A 26,463-nucleotide genomic window follows, 5' to 3' on the forward strand; every position below is an offset into this window, starting at 1 on the left:
TTTGCCATAAAGAACCTCCAAAAAAATGTTTTGCACGAAAATTTTGAATGTAAATTTCGGATGGAATTACCCATATAAAATGCCACATACTAGCATATTTATCTGTTATATTAGCGCCACACGAAATACTCATGTTCAAGTAAATATTCGTCGGTATAATTGAATTATATTATAGTAAGCTGTTCACTACAGTGAAATTATTATTTACGAATAAAGATGAAAACGTTATTGGCTGTATTTACGGGATTTAAATTTTAACATTACTTAAAAATTTGAAAATTATTGATTAAACATTTCTTTGTAGTGATCATAGTGAAATTAAAATTGCACACGTCCTTTTCTTACCCAGTATATGCTCATTTGTCGGAACCGCTGTTTTCAGACTACTATAACATATAGCTGCCGTACAAACGATCAAAATTAAGTCCTTGCTTGGAGATCTTTTTTATTTGCGAGATACCTTCATGAAGTTTTGCATGTATTACAATACACACTGACCGATAAAAATCAAGTTCTTGTATGGAAACTTTTATTTATGAAGGGTATTATAGCTTCGGTGCAACTGAAGTTAAGGTTTTTTATTTTGTTTTATTAATTTTATATTAAAGTTTCTAACAATTGCGTAATTTAAAAAGTTGTTGGTAGGATTAAAGATTTAGTATTATGAATGAGATAAGTAGGGTAGATCATCCTTAATTTTTCGACTTTGCCTGACGATTTTGCCGCCAATAAATTAAGTCATTGCTTCCAGAGCTCAATAAAGTTCGCATAGAACGGTGGGTGGAAATGATGGCTTTTGCGATAATAATTCACACGTATGCAGCGGTTATTTCCTCGAAGACGTCTATCTAAGGTGACACCTTACAAGCCTGCTACCATACCACGCCTGGAACTTTCGCGTGCCCAATGTCATCACATTAGTTCCGCTCATAATGCAGCTGATTATGCAAGAGTTATTACACCCAAAGAGCTATTAGTACATCCACTTTAGTGGCATGGATCTAAGAAGACATAGATTATCTATTCGGACAATAGCGATATTGAATTACTTATTTTCACTCGGAAGTAAAGGGTGAAAAGGAAGTACTGATCTTAGATCAATAAGAAAACTACCATATATTCCATTTAGATCCAAACCTTCTCATTGGAAGATCAATCGAGAATGCATACCGTGGAATCAGAACCATTGATCCTATGAAAACATAGGAGATGAGAGAGTCCGACTACGTCCAATTCTCTAGATCGAACAAGTATGGAATGGGTTTTTTTATTTTCGCTTTTTGAATAGAGACACCGATATACTTTTTCTTCCGAATTCAAAATATATACAAATAAAAAAAATAGATCTTGCCTTCCGAAAAAAGGGTGTATTCATTAATAAATTAAAGAAAATGAAGTTTTGATAGATTGAAAACAGTTCTTTATTAGTTTAATACTCTGTTTTATTTTCAATTTTATACTTAATTTATGCACATTTTTATATCATATTACTCCCCATACAGCTAATCCGTGTTTGTTGCTTTTTTGTTTAGGTTTTTTATATAAATCAAAAATATATATGTACCTATATATACTATTGGAAGAAGGAAAATAAAGCAAATTTGAGTAGTTTCAAGTTTATTTGCAACAACGGCACCAGACACTTATCCTTTGTGTGTATGTATGTAAATGTAGGTGCTAATCATTATTAATAATATATTTTAATATTAAAAAAATTATGGTTCTTTATATCTCATATTATTAGATTAAGATTGTGACTTTGAACATATGTACATATGTGTATGTTCGATTTGTTTACGTTACTTCATATCCTTTTTCATTAATTAATTTTTTTTTTGGAGGTGGGGATGAACATTTGTATGTGTGAGGATGAGAAGCAAAAATTAAAAACCAATAAAAAGTATTGAAATAAATTTCTTACTAAAAACCGTATTGCAAACAATATGTAATAGAGGACAGCTCGGATATGGTACATTTTATGCTGTCTCGCAAAAAGTCGCTAAATATATGGATCATTTAAAAAAAACCTAGCAAAACGTAAAATTCAAATGAATGACGTCCATTTATAAACAGTCACATATTGCCCTCAAAGCTTTTTTGCAGAATGAAGAAATGTTGACCGTTATATAAACAAAAGATAAATTTGAGTGTAGCAAAAATAGGCAAATAGATAAGATAGGATGATTATGAAACGATTGGGGCCATGTAGATTTTAGCATTCGAATCTTCGTTGTTCACTTTTACCATGTTGTCGACTTAATTCACTCATGCCAACATACGCGACGGCTATAGACATACATTTGATTCATATGTTTCCTTTGAGAATCTATCTGTTATAATTTTTGAGAGTGATTATAGTTGCTTTCGATTCGCCAAGCGTTAGAGCATAGCTAATCGAGGAAACTATCCGAGATGTTCAAACAAACAGGCAATGCAACCCATGCTCCTTGACTCATGCGGAATCGTGCTACGATTTCTTCTGAAATTATGTTTTCCGTACCAAAAACGTTTTATTAATCCCTGTTATAACCGATTTTAAGTCTAAAGTTTTTAAAATTTGAGAATAAAAAGAAATTTGTATTTTAATTTGTCATTAAACATAAGCTATTCACAATAGTAAAACTGATGTAAAATATTCAAAACAAAACTAGGTAACATTGAAGATAGCGGTTAACCACTTTATTGATAACTTTGTTTTTGCTTTTACTTATAATTCTTTTGCGTAAAGATAGCGGGTAGAAAAATGGCGTATCGAAGACAGCTTATATAGTATGGTTTCTTGATTAGGTATTCAGTACACAATTTGATAGTGGCAATCACTGAATATTTATTGGCGATTACATTAACTATTTGCTGCGTAGGTAAGAATATCGTGTCTTCGACAACATTCAACACTATATACGAGGTGTGTTCAAAGGAAAATGTGAGTTTTGCATTTTTTTTTAACTACTAATTTATTTATCAATATCTATTTTGTCCCCTTCAAAGTATTCCCCCTCGGATATAATACACTTGGTCCAATAGGAAAAAGTCGCAGGGAGCCAAATTTCGTGAATACGGTTGTTCATGGATGATTACGGTTTTGTTTTTGGCCCTCCTAAGCGATACTAATGCGACAAAACTTAGCAATTTCCGAACAAACTTCGTTGCCACACGTTTCATGCCCAAAACATTCGAGAAAATTGAATGGCATGTGTTTCTTTCAAAAGTCAAAAATTGAAGAGCACACAAGACGTGACTAACCTATTTTGTTGTCAAAAACAAACTACTAATCGAAATTGGCTCCTAATGCCAGCACATGATAAACATATGTGTCCGATTATAACATAACAAAATATCGATAATCGAATGTTCGCAGCCCGCAAAAAATCAAAATTCTACTTTTTCTCTGAACATACTCTTGTTAGGTGAAACCAGCATCAGAATAAATATTTAAAATTTTTATTGAAAGTTTTATCAATCTTGTAATAGTTTGGCATCTGATTATCATTTTGTATGTTACCGGTTCGATGTCAATTTATAATTATAATCATTTTAAGATATTGTTTTTTGTCTTGTCTATTCTAATTGTGATTATAATCGGAGAATTTAATGTACAAGTGGATGTGCGACCTTATGGACATATTAAGGGGTTAGATAACAGCAGCTGCAAGCTTTACGGAAATTTAATGTAAAACTTCAATTTTATAGTGGTCCAATCTGAACCATTTGTTCGATGATTGTAGCTCTTGCTTGGATATTAATCTATGCCATTTTGTGAAGATATCTCGTCAAATAAAAATGTTTTCCATACAGGACTTGAATTTGATTGTTCAGTTTGTATGGCAGCTATACCCTATAGTGGTCCGTTATCGGCGGATAAGACAAATGAACAGCTTACTGAAGAGAAAAGGACGTGTGGTAAATTTCAGATCGATATCTCAAAAACTGAGGGACTAGTTCGCGTATATACAGACGGATGTAGCTAAATGGACACAGCTCGTCACGCTGACCATTTATACGATCATAATGCATGTTTTGGAGATACCTCAGAGAGGCCAAAGTGATTCGAAAATTGGTTCAAACATATGCAAAAGTGTATAGATATTAATGAAGAATATTTGGAAAACAATAAAGTGATTTTCGATGATTAATATTTGTTTTTGCTGATGGGTTATTTGGACTGAATATCAAGGCATCGTTTTCCACTACTTATAAAAATTATTAATTCATAACATAAAAAGAGAACAAATACGAGTATATTGTACTTATTGCATGAACAATGTCTTTAAATTTAATATTATATATAAAATAAATAAGGATGGTCTGTAACCGATTATTTCATACTCTTTCAACTTGCAAGGATCAAAGCCGGTGGGTCTTGGCAAAACTTCATATAAAAAAATTTTGCGTAATAATTCAACATTCATTATACGACGAAATGAATTACAATCAAATTGGATCTTATTAACTTATAACAAAGGTCATAGGCTCACTTAGCTTTATTACAAGATCTTACTTCGCGTCAGCGAAAATTATATTACAATAATCCTCCAAATGAGATATATATAACATAAACTTACCCGAAGAGACTAAATTTAATTTATTGAGTTGGTGTGCAAAACGTCAACCCGAAGTTCGGAATTGTTGAGGGTTTGTTAGAATAACGGAAATTATTATATGTAGGATAATATAATTTCACATATCCAATATTATACGTTCAGTTAATTTTACTAAGATATCTTACATATTGACCGATATATACGATATAAGGCCAACCGGTAGTTTGAAAATCTTTTACTAGGTATAGGGGAGATAGAATAGAATAGAATATGAATGTGAGGTTTGCACTGCGACCCAGGGTCTATTGTGCCTTCTCCTCCATCACATGCATTCCCAAAGTCCCAGCACCCTGAAAAACTCCAACAACTTGCTGGGTGCTATTAAGGCAATGTGATCCCTGTTCACATAAATGGAACCGAGGGCCTTGAGCCTGCGTCTACAAATTGCGGTACAATATAGAATCAGGTGTTCTGGTGTTTCCGGCCCCATGTCGCAGAATCGGCAGTTGCCACAAGAAGCCATGCCCATGTTTGACAGGTGTTTCTTGAGCCTACAGTGCCCAGTGTAGAGCGCGACAAGGAGTCGGAGTTTATCTCTGGGGAGGTTAGGTGTTGTATTTTATCAATTTTTGGCATTACTACATATTATTAACAGAAACAAACGCTCTTGGAGTTTCATTAAGGTACCTCATCACCAATATATATTGCGTAAAGATAACCGAATGTTTGAGAATCCTGATATTAGTTATATGGGGGCTAGAGCAAGTTTTCACCCGATTTGATCCATTTTAAGTACAAGGGTGCAACTCAATTTAACTAAGATAACTCACATTATGGCCGATATATGGGCTATAAAGTCAACCGGAAGTTCGAAAATCTTTCTATTAGGTATATAGGAGCTAAGGGAAAATTGACTCGATTTAACCCATTTCTGACATACAGACATACTATTGTCAGGAAATTTCTCTCCTAACTTCAATAAAATATATAAAACATTAAGCGGTTTTTTAGGTAAAATGTCAGACTCTGGGGTCTATATTTCCGGTATCGGGGGCTTGAATAGTTATTGCCCGATTTTGACAATTTTTAGACTTGAGATGGCATACTTTAAATGCAATATTCGTGCAAGTTTTTATCCCGATAAATTAATTGATGCTTGATTTGTATACTGGAAAGTGGAAAAATCAGATGGAATTTAAAGTTGTGTTACATGGGAAGTAGGTGTGGTTGCAGTCCGATTTCTACCAAATTTAATTCAAATTGGTGGAGTGGGTCCGGTGATATTCGATTTGACCTAAAGGAAGGCGGTGCCACGCCCATGGTCCATCAGCATCTATAAAGCCCTCTGGTACCATCCTGGATGTAAAATTTAATGTCTGTGACGCATTTAGTTATGATTTATCTCACTTTTAGTAGTTTTTAACAAAACCGTTATATGGGCGTGGTTATCAACAAATTTCACCAATTTTAACACTGTCGCAAGAAGTGTTGAAATGATTTGTCCTGTGCAAATTAGGGGGGTATAGCTGGAATGGTTTGGGTGATAGTTACATACATAAAACCTATTTTTTTTTTTAATTTTTTAAAATTTTCAATTTCGTGTGGTGGGCGTAGCAGTGGTCCGATTACGCCCATGTACGTACTTATGCTTACTTTTTTGCCAAAGAACACGTGTACAAAGTTTCATTACGATTTTCTCAAGTTACAGCTTGCATGGACAGACGGGCGGACAGACAGACAAAGATCCGGATCTCAACTCGTCTCGTCATCCTTATCATTTATATATACATAACCCTATATCTAACTCGATTACTTTTAGGTGATACAAACAACCGTTAGGTGAACAAAACTATTATACTCTGTAGCAACATGTTGCAAGAGTATAAAAATTGTTTATAAAAGTATGCCTTAAATTTGGAAAAAGCTGTAAATAATGATATAAAGATATGGTGAATCGAAAACGACTGTAAGATAAGTGATAGGGTCTGCTAAAAAGCCAATTTCTGTAGGGATTTATTATCTTTTGGGATGTAAAACGGATAATCGTAAATTTAATTAGCGATCACGTAGCGATTGCTGCTTTTTGGTATTTCAGAGTGTTTTTGCTTTATGTCGGTATTACCGATCGGCTGACTTCGAAAACGTTTTACTGTAAAGTATCGATACAGTATGACTACAGTATTTATATGTAAATCTTCGTGTGCAACGTCAAACAATATTTCAAAATGACGCGTTGTATAATTTGACGTTACAGAACACTTTTACTGCAAAGTTTACTTTCACAATAAAGTTTTTTATGCGAGCGTAAACAGATAAAATATGTTAAGAATAAAACCAAATAATTTATGGTAATTATAAATAATTTTTTCCGTTTATATAGCGAAATATATTATATTCTTGTTATCATAAGTACATCATTTGCCATAATATCTGAATATAATGCAAATTAAGAATATATTAATAAAACACCTAATAACAAATTATACAATTTGACTCCGCGATCGTTGAAAATGTTGTATGAAAATGTAAAAAAGCATCAACTTTATTTGTGATACGTTACTTTCTTTGGTTTTGTGCATCGACTGCCGGTTTAATGCGTTGTAAAAACAATACAGAACATTTTACTTTGCCTTATATATTGCAATTGACGTTTTCGAAGTCAGCCATTATGTACGTACATATGTATATATGTATATGGGTATGAATGCACATATACAATTGTATGTATATATGTGTAATAGTATGCGCAATAAATGGAAATTGTGCTTAGCATTATTTTTACAATGAAATCTTTTTTGGCTTTGTTTTCTCTTTTGCTCGCTACTTAAATTACTATTGTTTGTGAAATGACTTGTAAGTATTTATACTATTTTTATATATATTATACTCATACCCCGTTGACGTACATTGCTGTTTTGTTGGTGTTAATGGTGTTTTGTTGCTGCTGTTGCTATTTGTAGGTTTTGTTGTGGTGGTACAGCTACACTAGCTGTGCTCATTAATTCGGGTTTTGTTTTCACTTTAACCGCTGATGACAATGTGGTGCTTCTTGGTCCAGTAGCTGTTGCTGCCGGATCTCTGGTAGCCGAAACTGGCATATTAACTGTATCTGCTAATGCTGCGACTTTTTTATACAATCTATTAACTGGAGGTGCAAAATTTGATACTAATAGTAGTCGTTGTTGTTGACTAGCTATAAAATTGTGGAATGGCTTTGTGCCTAAACGAACATTGGATTTGGCAACTCTTGCGACATTTGGATTGGTTGAAGCCTTATTTATATTTTTATCATTGGTAGACGTAGAACCGCTGGTATGATTTAAATAGACGGTGAACTGACTTTTCTCACCTGCATTTATGTGCGGTCTTCTACGTGCGTCTTTGTTGTCTGTATCTGCTTCGACTATATACATTAGTTCGCTGTCTACGTCGATGTCGTCCAGGTCAACGCTGTCGTGCAACGAATTTACATTGATAGCTAATTTTGGAAGATCATTGTTAGAGCGTGGATTTTTTCGTCCTGAATGTAAGATTAGCTTTAGTTGTTGTAGCTGTAGCTGCTGATTTTCGAAGATGGGACTGCTACTACTGCTGCAGTTAGTATTGTCACTGGCTCCAACATATCTCAAGTTGTTAGTTTGTTTCCCAAATGAATGTCGCGCACTACTGTAATTCGGCGTCTGGTTTTGTACAGCGTTGATTGTTTGCAACGACTGCAGCTTACCAACTGTCATGTCACCGACAACAACGTCAATGTCAATGTTATTGCTTCCATCATCGATATTTTCTTTACCAGTTCTTTGATTTTTATTAATGTTATACGCGATTATGTTGGTGTTGCTATTACTATCATTTCTCAATCCCTCTTCAACTTCTATGGTTTTGCTGACAGGCCTCGCATTATATGACAACATTTCACTGTCGTCAGTTATATGGTGCGACTTGTTACTGCTGTTCAAATAACTTTTGATGTTATTCGCAAAATAATAATTTGTGAAACTGGTGTTTTTACTATTACCGTTATTATAAGGATTATATTTGAATTTGTTACTCATTTGATTATTGCTGCGATTCAAATGGTAACCATAATGATAAAATGATGCAACAGGACTCATTTCATTTTGCTGCACTTGTAATGGTTCCTTCCGTAAATGCTGAATAAGAAAACAAAGAAAACTTATTGGCTTAAACATTTAGTTCTTGTACAATTACTGTTTAAATATGTAGCACTGAAAGCTTTCCCCGCAAAGAACGCTGGTGCGTTTGGTACCTAAAACTCCTACATAATTGATTTTAAGACCCTCACTAACCGACAAAGCATTTTGATCCTATCACAAATTTGTTGAGACGGCTATGTCTCCATGTTCGCTGAAGGTAGGACTCCCGTGATCTTTCAACCTCAGTCTTGCAAAGGCTGGACAATAGCGGAGAAAGTGACTGGATGTTTCTACATAACCTTCCTCCATAAAACTTTGACAATTTGCATCCGACATGATTTTTAGCCTTACCGCATGAAAGTCTGTTAAACAATGTCCAGCAAGAACTCCCAACAATTGCGGCAAGATGAAATTTGACAAGTGCAAGTAGTTCAATAAATCTTGTGGGTTCTACTCGGCTAAAAGGATCTTGCAGTCCCACAAGAGCGGGGACCAACGCCTGCTATGTGCACCCGTGAGCCATTGGTCCAGTGCTAAAACGCCAGATGACTATGGTGATCCAAATTGTTCCCATTCCGGTGTGAGCGGGGCAAGGGTGCCCCCTCTTGATATATCATTGGCTTTACAGGTACCAGCGGTTGCGCTATGACTGGACACCAATCGAGTATGATGATGAAGTAGCTCGGTGTAGAAAGCAAATACATTCCACTTCGTTTACATCCGAAAGATAAATGTATACAACACAGAAATGAAAATATACCAAACATTTCTGTATTCGCCAGTGTGTTAATCACACAGCGTGACACTCCAAAATACCTAGGAAGTCATGTTATTTTTCTTGTAGGTCTATATGAGTTCTGATTCAAAGAGTACGTTTAATACCGTGCGTTTTTATAGTGCGAGTCACTGCTTTATTGCTGCACAACATTAAAAAAATGGAAAGTTCATCAATCAATTACTTTGCCCTGCGCCTATGACTTGGCATTATCAGGTTAATCATAAACAAGATAATTGCTATGTTTGCCAAACAAACGTTTCAGGTCACAATTTTAAATCGTGGAAAAAATGTAAATTAAGAAATGTTGTTACGGTTAAAAAACCAAAATACTTAAATGCCGAGGTGCCTACAAAAAGTGATGCTGATGAAACATATTGGTCAAGTAAGAAGTTCGTTCGGTTTTTTATTGATTTTTAAATGATGACAACTTTGTGTACATTTGTCCGATTTAAGTCAAATATGCGCCGTTTTGTTAGTAAACTTGTTGTCAACTTGTTCATTATACCCCTCTCGTAGAAGGCTGCGTCCCTATAGGCAAAAAACTCGGAGAGCCAATTTTCACAGCCCTCTCTTGAGGCCAACTTCTCACCATTAAGCACGTTCGCCATGGACAGGAAAAGACTCACTTGGTGCCAGGTCCGGACTATAAGATGGGTGCATTAAGACCTCCCATCCGAGCTACCGGAGCTTCTGGCGCGTCACCAAAGACGTGTGTGGCCTGGCGTTGTACTGATGGAACACAATTCGGCCTCTGTTGATCAAAGATGACCTCTTCTGGATGAGTGCTGCCTTCAAGCGGTCCATTTGTTGGCAGTAGAGGGCCGAATTGAGCGTTTGGCCATAGGGGAGCAGCTCGCAGTAGATGATTCCTTGCCCATCCCACCACACAGCAAAACCTTCCTGGCCGTCAATCCGGTCTTGGTCACCGTCTGGGTCGCTTCCCCGAGCTTTGACCACGACCGTTTGCGCTCGATGTTGACATAAGTGACCCATTTTTCATCGCCAGTCACAATCCACTTCAGAAACGGGTCGATTTTGTTGCGATTCAGCAGCGATTCGCAGATGAAAATTCGGTCCATCATGTTTTTTTGGGTTAGTTCGTGTGGCACCCAAACATCGAGCTTCTTTTTGAATGCAAGGTTATGCAAATGGTTCCAAACGGTTTTCTGGCTTATCTTTAGTTCCTCAGCAATTAAATAAGTGCTCACGTGACGGTCTGTTTCCACTATTTCCATGATTTTATCGCAATTTTCGACGACAGGCCTCCCAAAGCGTGGTGCATTTTTGACATCGAAATTACCGGAACGGAGCCTAGCAAACCACTTTTGTGCTACACGTTCGTTTACAGTATCGAGCCCATAAACTAAATTCATTTTTTCAGCCGCTTTGGCTGCTTTTTCGCCTTGATCGAAGAAAAATTGTAAAATATACGAGCGCTCACAGCGTGCTGAGTCAATCAATCGAAAAACTGTCAGAGACAAACTTTTAGCGCAAATAAACACGTTTTCAGCGCCGTATAGTATGACATGATGCGATACGTAACACTAGTACTATGGACAATAACTCCATCTCTTAAATAAAAACCGAACCGAAAGAACTTTTTTACTTGACCTAATATTTATTGTAGTAGCGAAATAATTCCTTCCTGGTAAATCTAAATCAACGCAACGGCACTTGGTTTCAAATTCCGATTTCGTCGATCTCGTGCGTGGTTTGCATTTATCTAAACTAGAATCTGAAGTCCTTGGTTCACGACTAAAGCAGTGGAATTTCGTGGAAAAATATTTTTAAATTACATGGGTTGAAAAAGCGACCACACTTGAGAAACTTTTAAAACTGATGGCAATGACAGTGATCCATTACATTGTGTAAATGTACCCAAATTATTTTCAGCTTTAAATCATAATTAGCAGATGAATGGCGACTTTTCATTGATGGATCGTGAAATTAAGTGAAGCTAAAATGCTGGTATTTATTAATTTGTTTTCATACCTAGTTCTTTTTTATTGTCTCTATAATATACATATGTATATAACTACATACATAGGTATTTTTCTTCGCTCAAATTCGTAGGAGCGATGTTAATTTTATGAACAAGCTTAAGAAACGTGCAATGAAGAGTTTTGTAGCGCTATGTAATAATTTAGTTGGGAGTAACAGACGCGACGACTATAGCACGGTTGTAAACAAATTTTTAAGAGCATATGGTGAAAAGGGTTGCAAACATAATAAAATTTAAAATGCATTTCGCATTTGGACTTCTTCCCAAATAATCTGTGCCAGTTCAGCGAAGAACAATGCGAACACTTCCAACAAGAAATGGCTACGATCGAAAAAAGTTTGGAAGTAAAAAATAAAATAATATGATGGCAGAATATTGATGGTCTGTACAACGTGAAACTGACGATGATAACCTAAGTACTTTTCCATTAATATATTTTCATTTCATAATATTTAGTGGTCAATTATGTTCGTTGGAAATTTTTGCAAAAATTTCATTTCTATAAAAAGTGTAATAACTTAGTCAATTTTTTACCGATTTTTGAAAATAAATATTCTTTTAACTCGGCGTTAAACGTACTTTTTCAATCAGAACTCATATAGTTTTCTTATAAAAAAGTGTATGAAAATATCGCCAAAGTCGAAAAAAGGAGAAAAAGGGTAACAAAATTTAAGTTTGTTTTGTAAAAACAAATAAATCTTTTAAGCTTTATGAAAACATCTGTATATCATTCGAAAGGTCTGAGTTTCCTCTTTCTTTAAAAATCGGTAATAAGCTAAGATATAGGCTAATAGTGCGCAAAAGTACGAAAAATCGGTTTTTTAAGATTAAGTCGAGATTTTGGGGGTGTTTGCCAAATTCCAAAATTGAATTCTCGTTCAACTTGACAGACCTACAAGAAAAAAAAATTCACTTCACCCAGGTATTTCGGCTCCATTCTTTTTTGTTACACTGTGTTATCGAAATGAAATACAAGGATAAATTCAAGTTTTAAGTAAAATACAATAAGAAAGTGTCTAATTTAGGTGCAGGTGAGCGTTATATACACCAGCATTTTCTAAGAATTGGTGTCAGAACGTTTATTTATAATATGTATAAAAAATTTGCCCATGAATTCAGAGCTCTGTTTTGGGTGGAAATTTTGAATCTTATGTTCAGCCTATTTCATTACTACACCTTGCTATAGGCGTATTTATGTGCATATATGTGTATGTATACGTACCACTCCACTTGTAATTATATCACTGGAACGATGGTGGTAGTAATACTGCTGCTGCTGCATCGATTGGTACCATTTGTTTTTGCCATTATACCCTCTGCCATTACTGATACCAGCAGGCATATCACCACTTCGGCCGATTCCTCCAACCCCAACACTTACGCTGTCAGCAACGTTACTGCCACCGCCTGAATTAGAGTTGAAATTTGTTTTTAAAACTTCACCTACATTTAATGAAGTTAACTCGGTTGGAAATACGTAGAAAATACCCAACAATACTGAATATATAAACAGGTGGAAGATGACGCAGGACCATATAAGATTTATCTAGAAATTAAAATGTGAAACAAAATTGAAAAGAAATATTTCGAAACTAGACAAATTTTTGGCTGATACTTAAAACATAAGTAACGAGTTGGACAATTCACTTCATTAGAGCTATCCAGAGACTTTACTTATTGAGATTACATTTGGAATTTGTGCCATTATATACTTATTTGGCTTATCACAGCTAAATGTCAAAACGCGAGCCGATGCCAAGTCGCTCAAAATCAATGGTTCATTAAAACTAGATCAAAAATAAAAAAGTTCTTTAAAAACTTGTCTATTTTCTAAATATTTTTTTTAAGTTTTCATATTTATTTTGTGATTTCATGAAGCGCTGTAAATAAGAGCGAGCGTAGCCATATAGTGTGGACGTAAAGGCACACGTTACAAATAGACGGAAAAGAATCTCTAAATTTTAAGAATTTGAAAACTACGTGCTTACTTTAGTTTTATTCAGATCTCACTTGTTGAATTAAGCAAATAGACAAAAATGGTTTAATCAATTCCTTTCTTTTTTTTAATCAATTAATTTCTTAAAAATTTAACAACTTTTTTGGAATAGAGGTACCTTTCCTTTTACCTATTCCACGTCTACGATTTTAATTTTTCTTCAAAATTAGTGGAATGCATGCTTTACTTATTCTTAAATAACAAAATATACGATCAATAAAGTGAAAACCTTTGCTTTTCGTCCATATTTGCTAACGCTGACAAACGGTACCAGCGCAATGGTTAAGAATATTCCACAAAATATGCCCGCCAACAGGCCTGCAAAGTTCAACTGCCAAGGTAGTGTTCCAACACCAAAAATTAGTGCTGTTATACACATAAGTTTGAATAGAGCAACGTGCGGTTTACGTAGCTGCTTCCAGTGGATAAGTATTAGCAACACAATCAGGGATGCAATTACACCAGACAATGATGCCAATGGTCCAACCTAAATATGTGATGATCAAATAAAATTTAGCAAGTAAAATAATATTTCGTTGAACTCACTTCTGGTTTGTATGGTACTAATACGGCGCTTGTCAAATTGCCAGCCAGTCCTGAGCCAATATAAACAATAGCGGTGCGGATAGGGCCTATTAAACGCTCCAGGTCGGCTAGAAATACGTGTTGAAAGGCGATAGTAATGGCCAAATGAAGAATCCCAGCATGTAAGCAAAGTGATGTGAATAGCCGGTAAAATTGATCAGGCACCTCACCAGATATGAATGGTAGCATGCCACAGACGTTGTTTAAGCAGGAAATCTGTAATTATGGTTATTTTATGTGTTGATGCTATATAAGTGCGCCGTATTTTCCAGGAAAATATAAATAAACAAACACGCAAGCGCTAATTTCGGGTGTAACTTTATACGCTCGCAATTTGTAAGGAATAAAACAGCTGAAAAAAATTAAGGTGTTTGCAAAATTTTTTATAAATTAGTAATGAAGGACTAAGTTCAATCGACCATTCAATACTTTCACAATTTGGGTGTCAAGGAATATACATACAAAGTTTCATAAAAAATTTCTCCATTTTTATCAAGTTATCGGCGGACGGACGGACAGACAGTCAACCGCAATTTGACTCTTCTCGTCACAGGATGATCATTTATATATAAAACTCTATATTTATCTATGGTAAACTGGCTTCCGGTGATACAAACAACCGTTAAGTGTCAACAGTATAATAGCTCTGTAGCAACATGTTGCGAGAGTATAAAAACAAAGAAATGGAGGCAATTATTCGGATGTGCCTTGGAAAAAAGTATAACTGCGGTGCCTCTCATATCTTCATGCTGGATCATCCGAAGTAAAAAAAATTAAATTCATTAGTTAGATAATACTTTTCTCCAGGTAACGCCTAGAGGGTTTTTCGAAACTAAAACTTTTAATTTTTGCGGTAGGTACTCTAACTCAGAGTCCACTCTAGCCGGCATAATAAGCGTTCATCTTATCTTATTCAAGAAATTGATAAACGGTTCAAACTTTACCAAATATCTAGCTCACCTGTGAACATAACGATGCTTCTTCGTGAAAGTAGCCATTGACGAAATCGCAGTACTCGCGAGTGGTTATTCTACATTCTCCATAAACTCCAGTGCAACACGGATGACCTATGACCTCACATACCATGTGTTCGGCGGTGTGATCTTTGTAGCGAAAACGTTGTGAAAATGAATTTGTTTTCCGGCAAATTGGCCATTTTGTTATATCATCTGGCCATTCATAGGGTGCTATGGATGCGGGTGCATCGCAGTATTTAGGATCCAATCCACAAACGGAACCCGAAATACGACCACCTGGTCCAGATTCACCAGGCGACCATTTCTTCCAGGTTGATATAGACTTCTAAAATTAAATTTAAAACTATTTTATATCTATATATATATATATATATATTTTGCGCATAAAATATTGGATTTCTACTTACGGTTGGGAATAGTCCACGCACAGAGCAGTCCGCTTGAGAGCTTTGTACGCATCCTGAATCGTCGTTTCGTATACAACAAGCTGTTTCACGCTCTTGCCGCCTCGTCTTCAGTAGCACATCCATGATACGTACATCGCTACGCATACAAGTCGCGAACTTGGCACCCATATGTACCAAGTCGTTATTTCGCGGCCCTATCCATAAATTGCGTTGCTCGGTGTGCTGCACTGTTTGTAAACTAAGGCTTGTAACCAATACCTGTCCCGTTTTTTGTTCCACTCCAATTCCTATAGGCCCAATACCGTAGCAAATAAGCGACAATAAGAGAACTAATGTCTGTACTGTGTTGATCCAATATGTAAAAAATGGCCGATGATCGGCACGGTCGTCTAAATCATTAACAGTAAACAATTTAACTTTGCGCTGAATCGAGCGACGCGAATTCTCGAGTACGCCGTCTAGAAGTTGTGCTGATATGCGATTAGCGCGTGTTCCTTTTGTTGAATGTACGTTTGGCAATAAGGGTGCGGCATTATGACTACCGATCGTTGGCTTCTTGGACTGGTGGGAGGCGCTAGTGCTGCACACATTACTTGATTGTTGACCACTGTTGCTGTTGCTGGTTGCGGCTTGCTGCAGCAACATGGGCGCAGTTATTTGTTCACCGTTTTTGGAAGTGATGGTGTTGGAAGTGGCATGTTTCCCACTGCTACCCATTACCGCCGAAGTACGCCATCCGTGCATACGTTCACCCAAGTATATTTGTCGATGATGTTCAAGTATCTTCAAACCATTGTTGTTGGTGATCATGGCACTGCCATCACCAGGTCTCACAGTGTTCGATTGCTGCAACGAGTCACTAGTTGCGCCATTACTGCTATTCGAACCAATTACATTGCCATTGTTTAGAGTTTGCTCAGTACCTGAAGAGTCGAAAAATAGTTCGTCTTCGTGTAGCGCTGATAAGCCTTCAAAAATATCACCCGAGCTATCGATACTATTGATTTGATTTATATGAGCTTGCGCAAAGCTTCGTGACCATTGTCGGTAGTTGCGTTGATGTCGTTTATTCAGAGTGTGTACGATGTAAGTTAGGCTAGAAATAATCATTGTACCGACAGAGGCTTTCCGCTCAACATGATCTCCTAACTGGAAGTCGGCATATAAAAAATGACGTCGTCGCGATGAATATTCGATTGCCAGGTCGTCACCTTCCGTATCATGAGCGGGTAATATATCAGGCCTTTCCGAAGGGTGGTAATGATGTTGATGGTATTGTTGATTAGTTCCACCACCGGCTCCATTATAGCAATTTACGCGATTATTGATCTCACTGGTATTTCTGTTGTTCATTTCAGCATGTAACTCATTTTCACTTTTCAACGCACCAAATCTTCGGAGGGCTAAACGTCTTTGACGGCCTTGCCAAACAGCAAACTCTTCAGCTTCCGTACTGGCGTCTACACCAAAGAAACGGGCTATTTCATTGCGTATGTATTGACTCAAACGTTTCTTCCGAGAAAAGCGTTGAATTTGCTGCTGTTGTTGTGGTACAGGCAGCTGTTGTATTGGTGAGGGCTGTTGTGGTTGATGATGCATCTGCATAGGCGAATGTTGCAGTAGTTGCCGATTGCCATTCAAAGACGGTTGATGCTGTTGCTGCTTGCACAGTTGCCCGTTCCCAGCAATACCAACGTGCTCTGTGTAAGTGCCCTCTGTTATTACATTCATTGGATGATGGAGGGCTTTTGGAGTCACATACATTTGATCTCCTTGCTGTTGTAGCAATTCCTCAACTCCGTTGTTGCCACTGCCATCATTCCCTTTACTTCGAAAAGGTATTCGAGAATTGGGTGCTCCATTTGCTGATGGCGATTGTGGGGAAATATGCGACTCGCTGGTGGATGGTGATAGTGAAAGTGAAGTTTGTTCCAGCTTACTCTGTAGAAAGACGCCATTGCAACTGACTCCTGCATTATTGCCCTCCAGTACTTGCTGTATGGGTATTGGGCTGATCGGGCCTGTTGTCTGAGTGGTCTGATGAACGCCGGTTGTACGTCGTACTGTGTTGCAATGCAAACAAGTGGTGGCTGCACCGAGTCCAGAATTTATGTTGCTACTACTGTTGTTACCAACACCACTTCCGCCAGAGTTAGCATCCATTTGAGTGACGGGCGTCGTATAAATGCGGCCGTTACTGTCATTTATCACATTTGAGTTATTAGCACGAGCGACACCGTTTGTACTTAAGCGGCTGTTGCCGACTACATACATACCGTTGGCGCCAATAGACAGTGGTGAAGCAGTCGACGGTCTGACGCATAAAGGATTTGAGCCGCCTGCCACAGCTGTTGACGCTGAAGAAGCCGTCGACGCAGAGGTTATACAACTGGATGTGTTATGCAACTTAGATAGCGATGTCAAGTGTTCATTTGTTGGCATTTGTTGATCCTGTAAGATGATAATGGAAGCATCTTTTGCCGCTGCTGTAGCGCATTTTGAATTACCTATCCCGTTAGCACTGATATTACTGTTGTTAACAACATTGAAGCAATTGTTGTTAATGGAATTATGACCACCCTGAGCATTATGGCTAGTGTGAGTACTATTGCCATAGGATGGTCGAGTACGCGGAGATGTGACATAGTAGTCGGTTACTGTGAGTGGCCGATGCTCAAGACTACGCGTCATATGCGAGGTATTTGTATTAGCTGCCTGCATCACTGTTGAATGTGCCAAGTCATTGGCGCAGCATTTCATGCGTAAGCGGAAGGGCAGTGTGTTGACATGTTGCGTTGTACCATTTCCACTGATACCACCGTTGATCACACTGCTATTATTTGTGCATTTGTTTACATATGTTTGCGGCGTCGATGTAGGCGGCTGTATCGATATGTCAGTGTATAGTTCGTTTGGCGGTGGTGGGGTCGGCACATAGCGCTTTACAGGCGTATGCACTGTTGACGAAAGGTATGTGTATGTGTCGCTTGTCACCAGTGGTGTGCTTTGTGTTAAAAATTGTGAGGAAGAGGCATATCGTGCTGCACTGGCAGGCTGTGTTGAGACTTCGCCCGAGGCCGCAGCGAAGACGCCTTGGCTGCCAATGGTGGATGGGCTATTTAAAATTAGTGATTTAGGCGAGGGCACCTCACCATATCGGTCTGATAAGCGAAATCGAGTATTCGGTGAAATGGAACACTGTTGCATGCTGCCTACGTATTTTGTGGCGCAATTACCAGAAACAGCCAGCGGAGATGTTGATGTGGATGAAGAAAGCGATTGTGCCGTATGATGTGTATGTAGATGTTGATGTATTTGCTGTGCGTTAGCTTGATGTACTTGACCTCCAACATTGCCGCCACCATCATAATTAGCGTATGTCGTATGCATGTCCAAACAGTTACCATTACTGGAAGTGCCACATATTTGAGAACCTTGCAATGATGTTAAGCCTATTATGTATCTATCACTGTTCGGCGCTGGCGATGGTGGCGGCAGACAACAATTCGTTGAATCGTCATAGCCATTAATTGATTGAATTGAGAGTTTACCATGATGCTGCAAGAACATCTCATTCGGATGTGGACTATAACGGCCTCCAGATGCCCCCGTATCGCCGCAATTATTGCTGCCCATAATATTAACATCATTGATAAGCTGCAAATGCGGTTGATAGCCCAATAAAGAACGACAGCGTACACCACACACATTGGTGTTGCTCATGTTACGTCGGTTATTGCTAACTCCCGAGCTAATACCACAAGTTTGAGAACCGGCCGTTGCTGTGTGGTGAGTGCGGTGATGAATATGATGATCATTGTCAATACAATTCGTTGCGTTCGTTGAGATCATGCTTTGGTAGCGTGGTTCGGCAGTGTTTGTAACTTCATCAACGCATGTGGGGGGATAATTGTACGCTGTAGCGAAGCTTTAACATAAATTAAAAAACACAATTTACATTAATTGCCATAAAAAAAATTAATGAAAATAATAAAAAATGAAAATAAATAAAAATATATTTTGTATGCATCATGCTTATTTAATTAAACGACACATCTAGAGTGACAGCCAATTAAAAGGCGAGTTTTGGGAATTAAAAAAAAACTAATGGTTTAAAATTTTAAGAGTACATTTACTCATATTTTAAGAATACACAGTAACATTTATAAAGAGAAAAATTAAATATTTTTCAAGTTACACGCAATCTCCAACTGTGGAGAAAAAAGGTCATCCACTGTTCCTTCCGGCCTTCTTCCTGGATGAAACTTAAAAAAATCAAATTCTCCCTTAGAAGATATTGTCCGTAGATTGATCTACGATCGAAAAAAAATGCCAAAATGGCGGCGCTTTTAAAAATTAAGTTGATTTTATCCAAAATTTCGGTCGTTTTTGGCTTGCCAAAATTCTATTTTTGATCTGGTTAAAAAACTGGCAAGTCATTTTGTGGAGAACTATATTCACAACATAAAGAAAAAATTTGATAGTGATCGGATAATTTGTCACCGAGTAATCCCTCAAGCAAATTTCATAAAGACAGTTTTGAAAAAAAAGGCGTTTAAAAATAAGCTGACGGAGCTGATTGAACTGAGCGACTACAGTTTAGAAGACCGTAAATCAAAAATTATTTGAGATATAGAAAAATTCGATTTTTCGAAAACGTCACACTAGTCGTGCCCCTTAAGAAGCTTACAATTTCAATAATAAACAAGTAAGGAAGAGCTAAGGTCGCGTGTAGCCGAAAATTTTAGTGTCCCGGAACCATTTCTTAACAAGTTTTGACGCATATTTGGAGTCATTATACAGCTTGAATTCCCATTTTATGGCCCGTTTCCGTTTTTTCGGAATATGGTAAATTTTTTCTGTTATCCAGAATATCGGACCAACTCCTCAGGCGCAAAAGCATCCTCATATTATATTATCACAGTACGTTATTCCAATTTCTACATGCTGTATGAACCTTTGGAAAGTATAGCCTTTTACGGTATTTATATATACATAAGCGTGCTTTCAAGTCCTTTTCAATAAGTATATTTCTTATTTTCCGACTGGACACTGATGCCTGCAAGGTATTCTTGAGGTCTTTCGACAAAAAAAGGACTTTTATGAAGTACGATTCAAAAGGTAATCGAGCTCTTTTATGGAATTAACAGAAAAACGCAAAATATTCGCGGAATTGTGGCTTATTTCTGTTAAACAAGTGGCTACTTAAAAGATCAGAAGAGGATGTTGTTTCTATTATTTTTGTCCAACACTACATGTACGTTAGTAGAAGCAGAATTTTAGAAGAAACAGAAAATCATTGTACCATTCTTAAAAATAAATTAATAAAAATAATTATGTTGGAAATTTAGTTCTTTAAAATGGAAGAAAGTACATAAATCATTTTCGATCTCCTCTTTATTTGGAAATCAAATTAATACTGCTTAAAAAATATAATTTGTTCCAATGCTCATTTGTTTTTTAACTCTTATGGATTGACGTCACTGCTACTTTCATTTGTTGGGATACAAGTAAACGTGTTTCTGACGTTATACAATATATTCACAAAGTGCCAAACCTTGAAGGCTATTTCTGAGCAGGAATAATAGAATACAAGATTGGGACAACAAGACTTCTTACAATTAGTGGAAATTGTTTGATTAAGTAGGAGGAGAAGCTTAGTCTTACTTCTAAGTGTAAATTTCAAATTTTTCAGAGCTGTATTACTATTATTTCGTTGAATGATATTCTTTTTGTACACAGCCATTAAAGGTTTGGTACCTGTTGGGTTAGAAATATTCTGTGTCGTGTTTGTGATAAAACTGGGCGTTCACAGAGAAAGTGAAAAACAATCTGAATCTATTTAATAAGTTCTAGTCTTGTTATAATTGGGCCATATCTCTTTCTTTATCTTGAAGTTGGTTATTGATTTCCATCTGTTCTGAGCCATTTGTTCAAAATGCGTAAAAAGCTCTATCTTGACCGTTCCCAGCTGACATGGTATTAACTGCGCTTCGGATTATGGACAAGTGGAGTTGACCTGCCAGTGAGCTTAAAGTCTTCTAGCGATTGTTACGCTGAAATTAATCTTTGGTTGCTTTCTGTGTCCTCTCATAGTTATTCAATAGAACTACACAGGCCTTTTCTATACCTAGTACTTCCGCTTGGATGATGTTGGCTGAGTTTGATACGCGAATAGAAAGATAGATGCTTACATCATTGGATTATACACCCGTCAATACTCCGAAGAGCATTTTGACCCCGTCGGTATATAGACTCCCGTCGATATATAGACTCCTCCTCCCCTGCTCCTTTTCTATTTGTATCGAGGTAAGAATTTATATGACGCTTAGGTTGCTAAAAGCTTGCGGCAAACAATCTTGACTGGTCAGAAAGAAATTGAAAGTTTTATATGTTCAACTGGATAAAAGTTCAACTGTTACTTTTAACGGTATGTTTGACATAGCAGAAAGGGTATATTCAGAATTAGGGTAATGAGAATTGTTTACATGAAAAGCAAATCATATGTCACTTATTGCCATTATACCGTTTCCGCTATGTCAGACAATTTTAGAAAACGTTCAAACTATACAATATATAGCATATAGTCACTGGCAGATATGGTGGAACATACGTATTGGGAAGAGATGAATGAATAGGCAATAAAATGTGGAATATCATTCTAGGTAATATTGTTTTATTTCCATACCAAACAGATGCAAAGCAGTAAATATTGGTACTTTTTGTTTCATATTTAAACATTCGAATTTTTACTTGCACCGTAATTTGAATTTAGAGTACACAGCAATATTTTCGAAGAAATAATGAATTATGATTGTGTGCCTGTTTAATATTTATTGTCCGATTTTGCTTATAAGAAAAAGGGCGGAAGAGGCTTCACCTAGATTATACTGCATAAAGTGGTTCGACCGAATTGTATTTAAATATTGGTATAATTGTTAAACATCACCTATGTTGAATCAAAAATTTACAATATATGTAATGTATGTATGTTTGCATGCATATATAAGTATAAGTATTTACATACATATGTGGCAATCTTTTGATTAGACATGCATACATTTTGCATTATTAATTCAAACTCACGTAATTATATATACATATGTACATACATTCGTATACAATTTTTTACAGACATTGCAAGGACTTACCTGTAAAAGAAATGTGACGTAAGTTATAGGCTTATATCTGTTTTCGGCTACACCAGTCTCCTACAGTGCGAATTACTTGAATTTAATATGAAATGTCGGCATAATATCAAAATAATCACACATAAGAAAAGCAACGACACCCTTGTCATTAAATCACATATGTATGTATGTGTATACATTCATGTGTAACTGAGTTATTATAAAAACATACTCATATATATGTATGTCTTTTTACAGCAGCTGATCAAATCGTAGTGCCGTTAGTTTGTCGCCACTTCATAACGCTTTGTGTTGTTTCTTTTTAAATTTCTCTTCTTCCCAAAATCAAAGATATTAATTTACACTTTTCTTAACCTGAACTATTTGCTACTATGCAAATTCGTTTGTTCTCTGTTAAACATACATACATATATGAAGCATGCAATCGGCTATCCGTGTGATTTTGTTATGGTATTCCTTAGTAATCTAAACGTCTTATACATTATGTACAGATGTTTGTGTGTACATATTTTTTTTATATATTTTTTTAGTGTTTGTAAAATTTTATATTTACGTATGCATCTATGTATGCTTCGTTCTATACCGTATACCTACATATGTACAATTATTTTCTATTCAAATACTTATTTGACGCATTAATGTTTCATTAAATACAATTATGTTTTTTTTTTGTTATTGTTTCGTTTGTGATTAGTTTGTTCAAAATCGAAAATTATTGTCGCCAGTTGGTCTAACGAAAGGCGATCCGACCGAATACTGAACACCGAACGCATGACATTGCAGCAACGGATGACGACGACGTTAAGCACGACGACAACGTTAAATACGTATATAATCGATATACTTATAACGAATGCAAATAAGCGCGATTTACTCTATAGTGTGAGTTTTTTTACTGACCAAAGGCTGCTGGCTTCACGTTGCTAAGCTGAATCGAATATCCGAATGTTCACACTCACACACACACATCACATATATATGTATGTATGGGTAAATTATTCCTTTGAACTCATGTAACGTGGAAGAGTATGTGTATGTGTCAATGTGTACGTGCCAATAACAGCCTTGCTCTAATTATTGATTACAATATTTGAACCTTTCTATACCACTTAAACTAAATAGTTTTCACAATGTACATGAGTGTACAAGCCCATAGGTATTTAAATATGCGTTATTATATTTTTTAGATTTGGTTTTGTGAAGGCTGTTTTCACTTGTTAGATTTATTGTTATTTTGCACTGATACTCCTACTTTCAGTGAACGCCTCAGTTTTTGACCCCAAAAGTATGTAACATAAACTCACGAAACATCATTGGCGGCGTTGCCATATGCATCAATACTGAAAAATAATGTTTGTATATCCTATTTTATATCTATTAGTACTAAAACAATGTGTATGTGCAACAATAAAGAAAATGCAATCAAATATATAATTTTTCATTTAAGAATAAATACTTCAAAAGCACCAAGTAATTCTCCTTAATAATATTCCTCATTTATGGCAACATTTTCAACTACTGTAAGGCAATATGCTAAGATATTTTTCGTTTTGTGTGTTTATCCCTTCGTATTAAGTGAGTATCAGCATCGGAGTTCCCGTACATACATACATACCTATGTAGTATGTATATTAAGTGACACGCGAGTTAATATTGCTTACCCGATATGAGTCATTAAATTTTTGAGCTGCACCGAAATGTGTACTCTTTATTATTATTAACTAACTTGTTACATAGGTATTACTGCTATTTATACTAACAAGAATGCTTACTTATTACTAGTTAATAGTTTGCTTACATATAATATATTGTTTGTTTAGGTACATTTCCTTTGTTCTAAGATAAGGTTGTTTCGACGGGTTTCGTTTAACGTTGTTTTGATACATTCTGTTCATTAATAACATAAGGTTGTTTTGATGTTTGTTTGTTTGGGATATTTTGGTTAAATAATGTAGTAAATAATACGTTCCCTTACTAGAGCAATGCATATGTGTTTGTGCCACCAGCCTTAAGAAACTCTCTTGTACAACTCTTGGATAATTTACCAGAGATTTAACCGTTAGTTGGCTTGCAGGGGTGCATAGAAATATAGAGATACTCTAACTTGCAAATGCTGCCAATAGAAAATAAATATTTGGGATTTGTTTAATTTAAGCCTACAAAAATTCTATTTAAAACAAGTAAGCAAGGGTGAACCTCATGTAAGAAGAGCGGAATATTTCGAAATTACTTCTAATTTTTTTACTATGGTAATCCTAATTAGTAAAATTTTATTTCACGCAAAATTCTGCCAAATTAAGCCGAAAAAGCATCAAATAATAGCAGCCAATTAAATTCCATACAAATGTTCCTCGTTTTCTATAGTCACCAACAACAATGGCGGCGACCAAAAATTGCCCGCTGCGTTAAAGTTGCATAAAAGCTACCCTGCGCCAGCGAACGTGGCCAAAAGTAAAAGTGACAAAGAGGCAACTGGGAGAAGCACGGGGGACAAAAAGCATATTGCTGCACAGCGCAAAACTTTACGTGCATGCTTGGGAAAAGTTAACAACAACAAAAACAGAAAGCGGGCACATTGTGAACTGTAAACCATCGTAAAGGGGGAGTAGAGAAAGAATCAGCTGATGGATGTAAACAAAGCTACAGCTGAGAGGGGTCCATGGAGAAACGTCAAGTCCGCCTAGGGGTTGAGTTTCTATTGATAGCCAAGATGGCCGACTTTTAACCGGAAAATGGTTGCATTTTGCTATTTTCTCTTAATTTATGAAAAAGTTGTCCAAAAAATATTGATTATATATAAAACTTTAATATGTTTTCAAAATAAAATAAGTTTATTTAAATATATGTTCTTAAAAAAGCGACTATTATTGGCAAATTTCAGTATAATTACGATATATATTTATGCCTTTTTTTACTGTGGTAACTTAATAAATATTCACCACAGAAAATTGTAAGGTGCAATTAAGCAACTATGTCAAATAACGGGATGCAGAAAATGCTTATTCAACGAAACTGAGGGCAATGTTTAAAAATTTGCAACACAAACATATTCAATGCTAATTGCTCTGGACAAAACTGCTCACACAAGAATTTAAAATATGCAGGTGTGTATTAGTGAATAGAATAATAAATAATAACTAAAATTATTTTTTTTTCAGAGGAAACCTGTAGTAAATAATAAAGCTATTTTAACCCTCCTACAATGTGCATGATATTTATATCGTTTTGGAAGAATATAATTTCATTAATAAACGTCCTGATTCTTTAGATTGCGTACTTAAGTTAGTTAGTTGAGTGATTTAAATTTAGAAACTGATTTATGTATGACAATGATTTGGAAAGTGAAACAAACATTTCGTCTTAAATGATACAAAATTGTTTATATGTATTAGAGTAAATGTTTTAGTGTGCATCTAATTGTTTCCAAAGCTAATATGTGGCCAGTATTATAGTGCTCAACACCAACAAAAGTTAGAATCATGGGCAATTTCTTCATTTGCAACGCCTCTATTTGCATTCATTGAAACAATTTAAAAATCTTAATATAAATACTTTGTTTAAATAAAAACATAATTTTTTCTGTGCCAAATAATATGTTTTATTTCGTTTGATTTTAGTACATTTCCTTATATCTATAATGCATTTTCCACACCACCATGAGGTATGCAAATGGCGCGTTACCGATTTTTTTTGGGTGTTCGGTTCCCCAGGAGGCCTATTTTCACCCATATACCTTAAAACTAAATAACAAAATAATGAATAATAAAAAAACAAAAACATTCAAAAAGTTCATTTAACAATAATTATATAAATACATTTGATATGCCTGCATTGCCAACAGTGGAGACCTAACAAAAACCCTGAGAAAA

General features: G+C 36.0%; 1 protein-coding gene and 1 long non-coding RNA gene across 7 annotated transcripts in view; one reads left to right on the plus strand and one right to left on the minus strand.

The window, feature by feature from the left end:
• rho-5 (rhomboid-5) overlaps positions 1-23,290 on the minus strand; it is a 44,557-nt gene extending 21,267 nt beyond the window's left edge. For 2 of the 4 annotated variants that reach the window (XM_070112464.1, XM_070112463.1), the window contains exons 1-7: positions 22,595-23,277; positions 15,444-19,371; positions 15,020-15,361; positions 14,021-14,275; positions 13,704-13,961; positions 12,701-13,024; positions 7,435-8,695 (exon numbers count right to left, since the gene is read on the minus strand). In XM_070112464.1, coding sequence (XP_069968565.1) covers positions 7,466-8,695; positions 12,701-13,024; positions 13,704-13,961; positions 14,021-14,275; positions 15,020-15,361; positions 15,444-19,295 — 6,261 coding nt within the window. In that variant the 5' untranslated portion in view covers positions 19,296-19,371; positions 22,595-23,277 and the 3' untranslated portion in view covers positions 7,435-7,465. Of the gene's footprint in view, positions 1-7,434; positions 8,696-12,700; positions 13,025-13,703; positions 13,962-14,020; positions 14,276-15,019; positions 15,362-15,443; positions 19,372-22,594 lie in introns of those variants that run through there. The other 2 variants (XM_036376735.2, XM_070112462.1) reach the window with 2 other exon arrangements.
• LOC138858019 (uncharacterized) lies at positions 1,507-26,180 on the plus strand. Of its 3 annotated transcripts, none has more exons than XR_011397293.1 (4): positions 1,507-2,923; positions 23,289-24,331; positions 24,959-25,698; positions 25,753-26,180. It is a non-coding gene; the product is annotated as an uncharacterized lncRNA (long non-coding RNA). The 3 variants fall into 3 exon arrangements; XR_011397294.1 differs by having other exon boundaries at positions 25,539-25,698; XR_011397295.1 differs by having other exon boundaries at positions 23,289-23,476.
• The last annotated feature ends 283 nt before the right edge of the window (positions 26,181-26,463 follow it).

This window comes from Bactrocera oleae, chromosome X (assembly GCF_042242935.1).
Source record: "Bactrocera oleae isolate idBacOlea1 chromosome X, idBacOlea1, whole genome shotgun sequence".
Taxonomy (NCBI): Eukaryota; Metazoa; Arthropoda; class Insecta; order Diptera; family Tephritidae; genus Bactrocera; species Bactrocera oleae.